At 39.3% G+C, this 15587-nt stretch overlaps 1 protein-coding gene across 4 annotated transcripts in view; it reads right to left on the reverse strand.

Moving 5' to 3' along the window:
- Positions 1 to 10461: 10461 nt before the first annotated feature.
- Positions 10462 to 15587, reverse strand: part of C1QTNF7 (C1q and TNF related 7) — an 85837-nt gene continuing 80711 nt past the window's right edge. For all 4 annotated transcript variants that reach the window (XM_045019143.1, XM_045019144.1, XM_045019142.1 and 1 more), the window contains one exon: positions 10462 to 11443. In XM_045019143.1, coding sequence (XP_044875078.1) covers positions 10812 to 11443 — 632 coding nt within the window. In that variant the 3' untranslated portion in view covers positions 10462 to 10811. The remainder of the gene's footprint in view (positions 11444 to 15587) is intronic.

Genomic DNA, 15587 nt, shown 5'->3' on the forward strand with positions numbered 1-15587 from the left:
GATAAACCACATTTATGATGTACACATTGGCAATAATATCTGCAGTGTGACGAGATTTAATTATATCACTGCTATCGGAAAGACATATTACTGGATGTATCTATATTTATTCCTATGCAAGCAACCCACAGGAAATATCCCAAAGTCCATCTCCACAAAATCCTAGTAGTTGTAATAACAGAATTGAGAAAGAGGGATTTCCCCCCTATTTCTAGATACTGTTATAAAAACAGGCTCATGGGAAGAAGCAAATAAAGCAGCTTACAGTAGATCATTATAATTGAGCTGGATGCATGAATTTGTAATATGTAAAAGAGTATTCTATTACAGTCAGAGAATAGCTCACCATACAGTGAACACAGACAACAAAAATGGGAGAGCAATTTTATCAGAAGACAGATTTCTAAAAGTACATATAAATAACCTTCTGTAACTGCTGAGACTGATGGTATAATTTATGAAATTAATGCAAAGAGCATATGACGTTTTTGTAATAGTTCTTGTTAAACAACTTGTTTTATCAAGAGGTTTGTCTCCCAACATTTCTTCCCAGTGCCAGAAACAGTCATGCAAACAGTTAAAAATAATGGACAAATATGAACTGCATTATATAGGGAACATTACTTTCATTCTGTAAAAGAGCAGTGATGGGTGCTTAAAAGGATGGGAAGCTGTATAGAAACACATCAGTGCAAGGATTCTAGTCACTGGAGACACAATGCAAGCAGCATAAATTCCCTGAAGCTGAGAACAATACTACATCTCTCTCAGTCAGCGCTACAAAAACAACTGCAAAGCCAGTATCATCTCATTTTGTTGGACTGCATATCAAGAGCTCCTTTACTGAACAAATAAGATGGTGTGAGGAGTTCCAATTTGCAACCAGTAATCCTACCATTCAGTTCAGCACAAGCCAATGTATCACCAGTCAGGGCAGTGCACATAAAAGGATCCCTGTCTCCAAGCACAGAGGTAGAATAGTCTGCAGACAGTGAACAAGGAGGAACAGAGTTTATTTTGTCTTTTGCATGATAATTTACTATCTTGGAAGAGCATTAGTGGATCTCCTCCTCTAAAAACAAAACAAAAAACAACAACAAAAGAAAGAGCTAAAAATCATCCGGACTGCATCAAACTGGTGGCTGTATGTTATTTTGACAGGATAGAAATCTCAGTAAGAGACCCAGTAATTCTTCTAATAAGACATTCATTTTTTGCTCAGTTTTCACTACTAGAATATCTGCCAGAAATGGTCGAATTACAGGTAGTGTGCTTGGAGATCTGCATTGGTTGCTGATTAGTTTCCAAGTGATTAAGGAGTTGGTTTTGCCCTTAAAACCTTAAATGGTTTGGGCCCTGGACAGTTGATCAATCACCTCTCTGTGTAGTATTGTCTTGAAAGAAATAAGAAAGGGGGCTGTTGGCAAGAAGTTCTTCCTGAGGACAAATGAACTGTGGAAATCACTTCTGTCCTTTGGTCTGTAAGAGCCAGGATTTGATGACTTTCTGGTCATTCTGAAAAGCTATTTTTTTCTGGATGGACATTTCCAAGAGGGAAAGTGGTAGCTTGACGCATTTGTTCCTTCTATTTTTTTGAAGTCTGAAACATTGTTGACCATTTGTTATATAAATCACATTGCGAAGTAGGGCAATTTCCTGTGGAAATCATTTTATGAATGTAGTGTTACATTTTGTATAGTGTGTAGGTTTACAAGAGGAACTTTAAAAATTGAAATTAAAGAGATACATTTGTCCCATCTACTGACAAGAGAAGCCAACTAAAAGATCAACTGTACAGCACCTAGCACAATGAGGTCCTGGTCCACATATAGGGCTCCTAGGCACTAAGATAATGCAAATAGTAAGGTTTCTTTCTGCTGAGGGAAGTATGTGATTGGGTGTGCCAGGACTTTGTGGCGCATCGCTGGAGTTTCTCAGAGGTCAAGAATTATTTAACATTTTTATTACTGACTTGGCACAAAAAGTGAGAGTGTGCTAATAAAATTTGCAGCTGATACAAAGTTGGGAGGTATTGCCAATACAGAAGAGGACCAGAATATCATACAAGATGATCTGGATGACCTTGTAAACTGGAGTAATAGAAATGGGATGAAATTTAATAGTGCAAAGTGCAAGGTCAGGCAGTTTGAGACTAACAACAATATTTTTTGCTATAAACAGGGGACTTATCAGTTGGAAGCGACAGAGAGGAAAAAGACCTGTGTGTATAGGTTGAACACAAGATGACTATAAGCCATCAATGTGATGTGGCCATGAGAAACGTTAATGCAGTCCTAGGATGCACCAGGCGAGGTATTTCTAGTAGAGACAGGGAAGTGTTTTTAAGGTCAGGCTTGACAAAGCCCTGGCTGGGATGATTTAGTTGGGGATTGGTCCTGCTTTGAGCAGGGGCTTGGACTAAATGATCTCCTGAGGTCCCTTCCAACCTTGATACTCTATGATTCTAAGTCACTGGTGAGACCTCATCTGGAAGACTCTGCAATTCTGGTTTCCCATGTTTAAGAAAGATGAATTCAAACTGGAATAGGTGCAGAGAAGAGCTACTAGGATGATCCGAGGAACGAAAAACCTACCTTAAGAGAGGAGACTCAAAGAGCTTGGCTTGTTTAGCCTAACCAAAAGAAGGCTGAGGGGAGATATGATTGCTCTCTATAAAAACATCAGAGGGATAAATACTAGCAAGGGAGAGGAGTTATTTAAGTTAATCGCCAATGTGGACACAAGACAAATGGATATAAATTGGCCATCGTCAAGTTTAAGCTCAAAATAAGGCAAAGGGGTTTTCAAACATCAGAGGAGTGAAGTTCTGGAACAGCCTTCCAAGGGGAGCAGTGGGGGCAAAACACCTAACTGGTTTCAAGAGCTTGATAAGTTTATGGAGGGGATGGTATGATGGGATTGCCTACAGTGGCATGTGGCCCACTGACAACTGACAGTAGCAAAAAATCCCAATGGCTGGAGATGTGACATTAGATGGGGAGGGCTCTGAGTTATTACAGATAATTCTTTCCAAGGTATCTGCCTGGTGGGTCTTGCCCACATGATCAGGGTCTAACTGATCACCATATTTGGGGTCAGGAAGGAATTTTCCCCAGGGTCAGATTGGCAGAGACCCTGGAGGTTTTTTGCCTTCCTCTGCAGCATGGTGCACTGGTCACTTGCAGGTTCAAACTAGTGTAAATGGTGAATTCTCTGTAACAAAGTCTTTAAACCATGATTTGAGGACTTCAGTAACTCAGCCAGAAGTTAGAGGTTGTTGAGGTTCTGTGGCCACGATGGTCCCTTCTGACCTTAAAGTCTATTAATCTAATTCAGCCCAGATGGGCAAGAAACTATTTTAGTTATAATTGATCCTGAAGGGCAAGGAACTGTTTCTATTTGAATTCGTTTATACCCTAGAAAGGATTTGAACTGTGTGATCCAGCCAGAGAAGACCTGCAGAGACCAACTGATAGTCTGCAGGGTGTGTAAGGAGCCTTAGGACCTGCTTTTTCATCCTTATGGCTTCCCAAGCATTGAGGAAGTGGGACAATCTGTCCCCAGACGGTCAGGAGAAGGAGGGGGGGAGAAAAATAGCTGGAAGATCAGAGACAACTGTATTGCTGTCCTCAAGAGAGAAATCAAATGGGCTGGCTGCTGCCCAACAGATCATTGAGGACAAGCCAGATGATTCGAATGGGAGCTGGAGGACCTCCTTCTTTGTGTCTGTTTTCTCCTGGAGAAATCATACTGCTTTAAAGCATAAAAGGACTGCCTGTAGTACTGTTGCTATACGGAGGCTTTACTGATGTCTTTGGGGAGCTGGGTGGAGTGTAGCATGAGAGAAGAGTAGCACAAGAATCCTTAAATGAATGCAAAGTCTTGACTTTTTTTTGTCAGAAGACAAAACATGACCCATCAAAGGGGAAGTCATCTATAGTTTGCTATACCCAAGTTATGTCATCACAAGAGTAGGTAGAATAAATTTCTCCCCTCAACAAATCAAGAATCTTGGGCTTTTTTGAGGGGAGGGGGGTGGGGAGTTGATTTAAATCTTCATTGGCACACCTCTCATGGGCAGCTGTAACTACCAGGAAGTTTGGGCTTACGAATAAAAGCACTCAAAGCATTGCATCAGGCCACAGTAAAATTTGTCTGCATACTTAGCTGTAGGGTCTTTGGTGGCTCCAAACGCCTCATTAATAGGGAGGGCTACTCTGCCAGGGGCAGCACCTGAAGAACATCCAACAGCTTGTGGGTATTCTATTGGAAGAGTTCAGCTTGTATGCCCAAAGCAGCCTCCTGAGTAGGTCTTGATAGGATTAAAAATCCTCTGGAACTGGGGGTCACAGAATCGTCAAATAAGGAGGATGAGAAAGTTACAGCTGACAAAGTATCCTCCTGAGGGAACACCTGCTCCTCCGGCAAAAGTTCACCCTGTAGGACCGGTTGCTCAGGACCACCATTGTCTCTGCATGCCTGCAACCCAGATGGTTTTTAAAGGTTATAGGCTGCCCTGAACTGGACTCAGGTGTCCAGTTATAATTAATCTGAGGTAACTTCTTTTCAGTTTATAGGGAAAAAGGTAATAAAGGAGATATACCAATCTCCTAGAACTGGAAGGAACCTTGAAAGGTCATCAAGTCCAGCCCCCTGCCTTCACTAGCAGGACCAATTTTTGCCCCAAATCCCTAAGTGGTCTTCTCAAGGATTGAACTCATAACCCTGAGTTTAGCAGGCCAATGCTCAAACCACTAAGCTATCCTTCCCTCCCTTTAAAGGGCTTTAACCATTCAGTGACCGATATGGTTACTCCTTCAGAACTGTCCGGTCTGACTTTGTTCCGTAGAGCATTATGTGACAGTTTCCATGATGAGTCGATATTGCTCATATCTCCAAGACAAATACATTACTGAGAACTTCCTCAAAGTACATGGAGTTTCTGTCAATACAATGTGAGGAAGAATCATTTCTCTTAAAATTCAAAAATACGGTGACACAGCTACAGCCTGGAATGTTGGTTTAAGTAACTGAATTTTAATGTGTATTGCTCCTAGATGCATAGATCATACTAAAATAAATGCACTGCTTGGTGAATTTTAAACAGTTTATACTGAATCTGCTATACTGCACATTTGAAAAGAATGTATTACTCATAGGTATATCTTTTCCTATTAAATGGTATAGTGCAGATGAAGTTCAGTGGGTGATATCACCTACTGATTCTGATATATTGTTTTCTCAACCATATTTATCACCTAATTCATATATATTACTTATTGAACTAGATACATTTCAAACAGATTTGTAAAAGTGAACTGGATGCTTCCACATTAAAGTTACCACTTATCAATTCAAACAAATTGCCTAGTCAAACATCAGTGTAGTCACATGGTATATATTGTATATACAAACTGCTAAATTAAATGTATGAGTATATATATTCCCCTATATATTAACTAACCAAACTCAGTATATGATTTATGGAATATAAATACAAATAAAATACTGTACAAATAGCCACACTAACTATTAAAACATACACAATAAGGGACATGGCACATTGGTTCTCTTTAAGATTTTACACTATGTAATTTAGGGTTTTATACTGACACCCATCTAAGCACTTTAGATAGTTTTAAAACAATTTGAAGAAAGTATGTAATCTTTTGCACTATATATTCACTATCATCTTTTTGCAACTGTACTGGAGAACGTTAGAGTATCATGTGAAATTGTTTAGGAATAGTCATATATTGCTGCTGAAAAGCAGCAGCTATACAAGCCATATGGTACAAGCCATGTAGTACATATGCTTTTGACTACTCATAGGTACTGAAACAGTGAAGAAAATGAACTTACCTATGCAAATTAACTTACTCTTCTTATCCATTAGAAGATTACTTTAATGAAGTCTTTTAATTCTGTATATATGTTAAAAGTTTCCAGCAAAGGAAAAGAGTTGGGATTGTGCCCTTTTTTGTTACTTGACATTAAATAAAGAATGTCTGAAAGGTTGTTTTAAAAATCACTTTTTCCCCAGTTTGTTTGTTTTTTAACCTTACAAATATTTGCAATACTAATTAGCTTTAGACTAACACCTAGTGCAATCTCTTTAGCGCAACTTACAAATATCAGTTGGGGGGGGGTTGTTACATAACTGCACTCAAAAACAAAACAATGTAAAACATATAAAGCCCTATTTTAGCCTCCCCTCCCATAACATTGGCTTGGAAAACTGGTTTTGCCTGAAAATTAGCAAATTTGATGGCAAAGGAGAATAGCTCTGCAGAGTTTGAAGAAAACCAGTCATTCAGTTTTTGAGTTATTGGTTAGTAAAAAGTTTCTCTAATTTGAAGTTTTTATATTTGCCTAACTTTTTTCAATAGCTCAAAATTGGTTTGTTACTGTGCCTACAAACTTTCCAAATAGTTAAATCGCCTTGTAAACTCATGCACTGGCCATTTTTGGAAAAAGTAAGTTGAAATTAAGCAAAGTTACAACAATGTTTTTTGTTGTATATAGGTTTGGACCCAATCCTGCTCCCATTGAATTATGATTTCGGTGGGGTTACAGGCCCAATCCTGTTATAATTTCTAGCCATATCTACACTGCAGGGTGCTACATCAACATAGGTATGGTGCCATAGCTATGCTGCTGTAACCCCGTAGTGTAGATGCAGACAACAGTGATGGAAGGTGTTTTTCTATCACTGTAAGAACTCTCTCCAAGTGATGGCAGAGCCACACAGAAGATTTGGAGGGTATGGGTCAAAATCTGAAACTGAGGCCCTCATCCTTCCAAAAAAGCTAACATGGAGATGAAAAAATATAATAGGCAAGGGCCTGGGGGTCAGAGAGGACCCAGGCCTTTGGGGTCGCTGCCCTTCCCATGGAGGCATGGGGGGAGGGGCCTATGCTATTCCTGTGGCCAAGGAACCACTCTTGGTTCTACCTTTCTCCAAGTTCTGGCTCAGCTGCCAGTAGGAGCAGTATCCTTTATCCTGCTCCTACTTCTGGGCTCTCAGCCTGGTGAGTTGCCTTGGGGCTGGTATAATGATGCCAGAGACAGCGATGGATCCTGGCCCCCCTCTGTTCACCAGCTCCTGGCTCAGTTTAATTTAGCTGAGTCCTTTCCCCTATTAAGTTATTTGTTTCTTCTTATGATCAACTGGTCCTAGATTCCTTTTAAATACATTAATATCCTAGAGGTAATAGGGTTTGTGCATGCATTTATTCACCTGACTACTAGAAGGAGGCACTGCATATTCAGAAGTCCTGCCATCAAATGAAAGAGCTTAATGAAGCCTGGCCCATTGGCACTAAAATGAGTTACAGAATCACTTCAAAGGGAGCAGCCAGTGGACTGTACCATTCTTGGGGATCAGAATATTCCAAGGTGCTACACATTGAAACAAGTCTGACCTGTGAGCAGAGTGTTCTAGATGGGAAACTCTTGTTTTTTACTGTGGTTTCTTACCAAAACTGCTGCTTGGTGATTCTCAAGTATTCAAGATGAGGGTCCTGAAACCATTTCATCTTTTCTTCTCTTTCTTTGTGTGAAGATGGCCTTATGTGACCCATAATCCATGCTGAGCTATGTGAAAATGTGAGAAGTGTCCAATAACCATCCTTTCTTCTTTCAGATATCATATGGTTTTGTTTATCTTTCCTTTAACCACAATATTTTATGGTAGCACCAAACTGTTCAAATTAAAGCTCTGCTTCTGAATCCTCAATATCCTTTCTCTTCATTACCACCCATCCCATTCATTTATCCTATTTTGATTTTTTTATTAAGGTTTCCGATACAGGCCCAGCTCTGCTTACCTTTTGAAATTTTTTAGACAATATCAGATATGCTCAGACCAAGACAAATAATCTTTTTCAAGTATCCAGTCAATGGCTTTCTAGTTGCAACATACCAAGACTTCCATGATTTATCATAATTAATCCCGAATCCTCTAAAACTCAAATAAAGGCACGTCAGATATAAATCATCCTTAAAATGCTCATTGTGCAGGAAAAGTTGAAAAGATTACACTTACAGAAAAAGGATGGGTTAGGAAAACTCACCCTGGATAACAAGTCTAAACTTTAGCAGTTACATATACCTTGACTGTATGATGGCTAGAAAGGTCTCACCATTCTTATACAGTCATATAGAGTTGTTTGAGGCTAAGAGAACGTTCACAGAAAAAAGTATCTGAATCTATAGATACTCATATCTGAATCTAGGACTACTCAGAACATCATACTTTGGTATGTGCTGAAATCAGTAAAGAATGTTACATTCAGATCCATCTTTTTTCAAACAAGGGAAAGCATGCATTATTGAATTAAAACAAAGCTAATTTTGAAATATCTAGTTGTAAAAGTCCAAATGAATTTTTTACAAAATAACTGACGCCCCAGTTTTTTGTTCACCTTCAGAAAACTCTAAATTTTCTTCAGAGTTTCCATTAAAAGTCATCTCTGGGCTAAGGCAAAGAGTGAAAAGTTTCAGCCCCCAAAAAATGTGAGAAAATTATAAGTAGCTGAGCACAGGGACTTAAAATAAAAGAGACATCACTGAACCTTAACTACAGAGTTGCTACCATGATACTGTCAACATCTCTTCAACTGACTATTTGTAATAAACTCTGTTTAATTATTAGTTTCTAAACATGTAAGTAGGGCTGGTCAGAAAATGGGTATTTTTCCATGGAATTTCAACCTCTCATTGAAAAAACAAGTTTCCAAAAACCAAACGCTTTTTGGCCAAAAAGCAAAAAAATTTCACAGAAATGAGGCACTTTCCTTGATAAAATTTTTAGTTGAAAACCCAATTCTCCATTAAAAAAAAATAGAAAGAATTTTTTTTGACCAGCCCGTCACATGAGCGTGTGTTGCTCTTGCAAATAAACCCATTACCATAGTTTATTACAGTATGTCTCCATGTAATTACCGTGAGAAAGTTTTTGGTTTCAGCACTTTGAGAAGCTGCAATACTAATTGGACAGACTGTGGGTCAGGTCCTCTTGCCAATGATGTTAATGGGAGTTTTGCCACTGACCTCAATGGAGTTAGGATATATTAAGGCTGGAAGGACCATTCTGATAATCTAATCTGACCTCATGCATAACATAGGGCATAAAACTTTGCCCAATAATTCCTGCATCAAGCCCATGACTTCTAGCTGAAATAGAGTTTATCTTTTAGAAAAACATCTGATCTTATTTTAAAGACTTCTAGCGATGGAGAACCCACCACAACAAGTTGTCCCAATGATTAATTACCCTCACTGTTTAAAATCGTGCCTTTTTTTTTTTCAGTCTGAATTTATCTAGCTTCAGTTTTCAGCCATTGGATCTTGTCATGCCTTTTTCTGCTAGATTAAAATGACCTCTACTACCAAAAAATTTCTCCCCACGCAGTTAGTTAAAGACTGTGATCAAGTTACCTCATAGCTTTCTCTTTGATAACCTAAACAGGTTGACTTTCTTAAATCTTTCACTTTAATGCAGATTTTCCAAACCTCAGATCATTCTTGTATCTCATTCTGAGGCCTTTTTTTGAGTGTTGACACCAGAACTGGACACAGTATTCAAGAAATGGTTTCATCAGCATACAGAAGTACTACAACCTTCCTACTCCTATTAGATATTCCCCTGCTTATACATCCCAAGATCACATTAGCCCTCTTAGTCACAGCATTGCTCTGGGAGCTCATGCTCAGCTGATTATCCATCATGGCCCAAAAGTCCTTTTCAGAGTCACTGCTTTCCAGGAGACAGTTCCCCATCCTGCAAGTGTGACCGACCTTTCCCACCCCCCATCCCCCCAGACTTATGACACTGCATTTGTCTGTATTAAAATGCATATTGTTCAGGTAAGCCCAACTTATCATCAGATCCAAATTGCTCTGTAGAACTATCCTAATCGTTATTTTTACTCTACTGATTTTTGTGTCATCTGCACACTTTGCCAGGGGTGATTTTATATCTTCTTCCAGATCACTGAAGAAGATATTGAATAACGTTTGTAAAGAACAGATCCCTGTGGGACTTCCCTAGAAACACCCACATTGGATAATGATTCCCCATTTACAATTACTTTTTGAGTTCACTAAGTTAGTCAGTTTTTAATCCATTTATTGGATACAGACCCTTGGTTCTGCTCTCCTTTTAATTAATGTAATTGAGCCAGATATTCAGCTGGTGTAAATCTGCATGGCTCTGTTCAGAAGTCATCTGGCTCTATATGTCTTTTGTAGGTGTTGGTATATGACTGAAGTAAAGTAATGGTCTTTCAGGGTCCATCACTCTCAAATGGCCATTACTGTATTATTTCATTCTACTTTCTAAATTTCTTATCACATCTATCTCTTAAATATTTACCTCCCTAGAATGACCAAGGCTGTTAGTGATGTCAGGCATTCAATTTTCCTTTAATAACAAATACAAAGTATCCACAGGTTTAATAAGTCTTTACCACTCTATCAGTCACTTCACAACTCAATATATTTTATATAAAATTTGATGTACATTATCTTAAATTTGTTTAAATATTATTATAAACATAATCTTTAAGAGGATCCGGGTCTGGAGTGACAGTCATTCATTAGTATATTATTAATTTTGTTATCCCTGCTCTTTGGTAAAATGTTCTACATAGAGGCTAGAAACCTTCTTCCACATTTGATCTGTGGTCCCATCAATACAAAAATAAAATTCCAGCTCATATCATTATTGTTTTGTCTCCTATACACTCCAAATCAAATCCTGTGTCAGATTGTCTAGTTTGTTTGGAGATGTTTTGACATCTCCCATATCACAGTTCGTCGTCATCAGATAAGGCATCGAGATAATCTGTATCAACATATAAGAGAAATCCAGAAAACAAGCTGTCTGACCAAGTGGGATCTGCAAAGAGACCATTTTGGTCAGTGTAGAAGATCTCAAGCCACACTTCATCTTCTGCCTGAAGATAGATCACCGTGGATCCAGAAGCTACGTCATGGTTTCCTGTGTTAGCGTCAAATGTCTTTATTCGGTATTTTCCATTATGAACCAGACCAATTGCAAGATGCTTATTTGCTAAGGTGATCTCATAAGAGAAGTAGTAGATCCCTGGAATGGCACATATAAACTTCCCTGTGGAAGGATTGTAATGCTCACCCTCATTGAAAAGGACTTTATTGAATACGATTGGTAATCTTTCTTCTGGGTAGCTCGTAGTGATGCCAACAGAAAAGGCAGATTTCAGCACTATCCTTCCACACTTACAGATCCCTGGTACACCTTGTTCTCCGCGGTCTCCTTTATCTCCCTTAGGTCCAGGTGGTCCAGCTGGACCCACTTCACCTTTGGCACCAACCAATCCTGTAGGTCCTTTTTTACCAGACTGTCCTGGGTCTCCTTTATCTCCAGTTGTTCCTAAAGGTCCAGTCTTGCCTCTTAAACCTTGAAGAACATTTTATATTATTAATTATTACATATACAATCTCTTTTGTAGGTTGCAAAGCAAATAATTGCATGGACTACTGGATATGTTTGAACATAATGAAACTGGTTTGGTGTAATCCCTGTCAGATTTTAAAAAACACCCCACAGTTAGAATGGAATTTGAGATTTTAAAAACATGTCTATATATTTTGTGTGTGCACACTGACAATGCATAAAATTCATCAGATGTCAAACAAGGGTGAAATGTTATATTAATACTAAGGACCTTAATCTGGCATTTATTTATTTAAAGGTAAAACTCCCATTATTCTTAATGGAAGTTCTGTGTGCAGAACAATGACAGGATATAGCCATAAGAGCTTTAAAATTTTATTAGTAAGTTATGTCACTATTGACAGGAAATAGCTTGTATTTTTTAGACTGGAAGTTCTTTAAAACTTCTAGTTACTGCATGGCAGAGGTCTTGGAGCGCCCTCTAGGAGGGAGTGGAGGAACATCCAAGATGGCATGGCAGGGCCTGGGCCAGCCCCCACGGAGGGGGGTTTATGGAGGAAGGGGGGGCACGGAGGAAGGGGGGCACCACCCAGCCCCTCCCTGCCCCCAGCTCTGCTCTTGTACCACCCCCAGACACATTGATGGCTCCTGGCCCGGTGCCCAGCCCAGTCCTCACTTGGCTCCACTCCCAGCCGCATGCTAGCCCCCAGTCTCGGCTGCTGGCCACGGCTCTGTTGGGGGTAGGCCAGGAGTGGAGCAACATCTGGCCATGGTCCCGGCTGCCAGCCCCCATCGCAGACCGGTTGTAACTCCACTCCAGCCCCCACCTCCAGCCTCGGCTCCCAGACTGACCCCCATTTGGGGCCTTGGCCCCCTTACCCCATGCTGCACACACACACACACCAAGCTGTGGCTCCACTCCTGGCTCCAGGGTGGATATGAGGGGGCACAGACAGGAGTAATGGGGGGGTGAGACCCTCAAAAGTTTGGGACCGGTGCTGTATGGCATAGACATTTGAAAACCAAGTATTAAATAGTATTCTCAACTGAAATCGATCTATTAAACTGTATTTTCTTATGTCTATATTATACTATACGTATTATACTGTAATAGTTACCTATGTTTTCAAAGATGCATTTATTCCAAGGCCAGAAGGGATCACTGCGATCATCTATTCTGACCCCTTGTAGAGCACAGGCCATAAAAACTTCCCCAAAACAATTCCTAAAGCAGATCATTTAGAAAAACATCCAATTTTAATTTAAAAATTGTCAGTGAGGGAGAATCCACCACAACCCTTGGTAAATTGTTCCAGTGGTTAATTACTCTAATTGTTAAAATTGTATGCCTATTTCCAGTCTGAATTTATCTAACTTCAACTTCCAGCCACTGGATCATGTTCTACCTTTCTCTGCTAGACTGAAGAGCTCATTATCAATTATTTGTTTCCCATGTAGATACTTAGAGACTGTAATCAAGTCATCCCTTTGTGACGTTGCACTCCATATGTTATGAAAATATGTTTAGAAGTGTGAATATAATGTAACTGGAATATGCTTTATGCAAAAGGTCTCTTGTAAGGTATCTTACAAAGCTTATAATCTACTGAGTGTGTTCATCCTATTTGTATGAATGTACCATTCTTGCATCTGAAGCTAGAAATATAAAGTATTACTCTGAAGTCCTAGTGTAAGTATGCAAAGTGTGGGCCATTAATGGTGGCTTGAAATCTTGATGCCTCTCATTAACTAAGACAATTGGTTGTAAATCACTCTGTTTACATGTAAGCCTTCCTGTACATGTGGGGGCCAGCCAGTGAGTAATGAAGTCTCACAGGACAGGTGAACATATCACATGATACTGGAATCCATCACCTGGTACTTTTCTATTTACGAGGAAGGGTGGAAACCCAGAGAGAGACAAAGGATTCCCGCCTTGTGCCAAAGATTTAAAAGGGGACGGAACAGAACAAAGGAGGTCCAAGTCATGTGAAATCCCCTGCTTTCCACCTAAGATGGCTGCTGGAGCTAACAAGGGCTGTACCGGGGAAAGGATTGGGCCCAGACTAAGGAGGAGTCTAGTCTGTGAAAGAAGCTTATTGGAACATCTCTAAGGGTGAGCTTTACCTGTATTCAGTTTCTAAATGTATTAGGCTTAGACTTGCGTGTTTTGTTTTATTTTACTTGGTGACTTACTTTGTTCTGTCTGTTATTACTTGAAACCACTTAAATTCTACTTTTTATTCTTAATAAAATCACTTTTGTTTATTATTGAACCCAGAGTAAGTGATTAATACCTGGGGGAGCAAACAGCTGTGCATCTCTCTCTCTCTATGTTATAGAATGCGGACAATTTATGAGTTTACCCTATATAAACTGTATACAGAGTAAAACAGATTTATTTGGGGTTTGGATCCCATTGGGAGCTGGGTGCTGGAGACAGTGGTTTTCAGTTAAAGCCTGCAGGTTGGGAACGTGGTTCAGACCCTGGCTCTGTGTTGCAGCGGAGTAGTGTGTCTGGCTCAACAAAACAGGGTTCTGGAGTCCCAAGCTGGCAGGAAAAACGGGCTTAGAGATAATCTCAGCACATCAGGTGACAGTCCCAAGGGGGTCTCTGCAACCGAACCATGTCACTCCCTTAACCTTCTGTTAAACTAAATAGATCTTGTGCTATCGAGTCTATCACTATAAGGTATGTTTTTTAACCCTTTAATCCTTCTACTGACTCTTCTCTGCACCAGAATTTATCAGCATCCTTCTTGCATTGTGGGCACCAGAACTGGACATAGTATTCCAACAGCACTTACACCAGGGCCAAATATAGAGGTAAAAATAACCTCTCTACTCCTACTCGAGATTCTGCTATTTATGCATCCCAATATCACTTTAGCCCTTTTGGTCACAGCACCTCACTGAGAGCTCATGTTCAACTGATTTTCCACCATGACCCACCAAATCTTTTTCAGAGTCACTGCTTCCCAGAATAGAGTTCTCCATCCTGTAAATATGGTATACATTCTTTGCTACTAGTTTTACATTTAGCCATATTAAAAATACATAGTTTTCTTGCACACCTTACAAAGTGATCTAGATCATTTAGTATCAGTGACCTCTCCTCTTTCTTGTTTACCACTCCCCCAACTTGTGTCATTGCAAACGTTATCAGTGATGATTTTGTTTTCGTCCAGCTCATTGATAAAAATAGTGTAAGGCCAAGAACCAATCCCTGCAGGACCCCATTAGAAACACACCTGCTCGCAGATGAATTTTTAATCCATTTAAATGTGCGCCTTGTTAATTTTATATTGTTCCATTTTTTAAAATCAAAATCTCATGAGGGATGTCTCCAAAACAAAGGATGACTTCATGTAACAAATAAGAAGCAATACCATGACAAATGTGGTGACAAATTTAATATCAAAATTTTAAAAAAATATTGAAAAGCAACAAGCAAATGGGCAATGGTGGGACAAGGTGGGGAGCGATGCAGTAATAAGCAGTAATAAGCAAGAAAGGTGTACATTAATGTTGACCATGTCCTTTGGCTGAGTAGGGATGTTTTAGAAACAAACAGGGTAGGGAAGTTTTTAAAAGGGTATATGCATTTTGAGGAACATGAATTACACATAACTTACTATTTGTAACTATGAAACCTTATTTTTACACACACACATTCTCCTTTCCTCTTATCTCCCACTATTGCTTATTGTGTTGTGTGTTCATTTAGGCCAGGATATTTCAGTCATCCACGTGATTAACTTTATAGAGATGAGTAGACCTCAAAAATTAAATATGTTAAGATCTGGAAATGCTTAGTTAAGGCACCCAAACAACCTTGACACCATGAGGAAAAAAATAGAAAAGCTAATGTGTCTTTAAAAGTCAGTTTAATCTAATCCAGAACTATGATATTCTAATCTTAATTGCATGGTTATTAAATGGTAGCATTTCAGGATGAAGCTAATGTTGCTTGGGTACACTAACTGTATTTATTTTCCTAACTTGTTTGGATTTCTTTTAAGTTTCACCTCAAGTCTGAGTCCTGTGCTTGTAATATTTGTTTTTTGGATAATTACAACATCCCTGTAATGTTTTAACTTTAAGTTACTGATAGATACTCTCAACCTTAACTCCACTTTAACACTAT

Source organism: Mauremys mutica, chromosome 5 (assembly GCF_020497125.1).
Source record: "Mauremys mutica isolate MM-2020 ecotype Southern chromosome 5, ASM2049712v1, whole genome shotgun sequence".
Taxonomy (NCBI): domain Eukaryota; kingdom Metazoa; phylum Chordata; order Testudines; family Geoemydidae; genus Mauremys; species Mauremys mutica.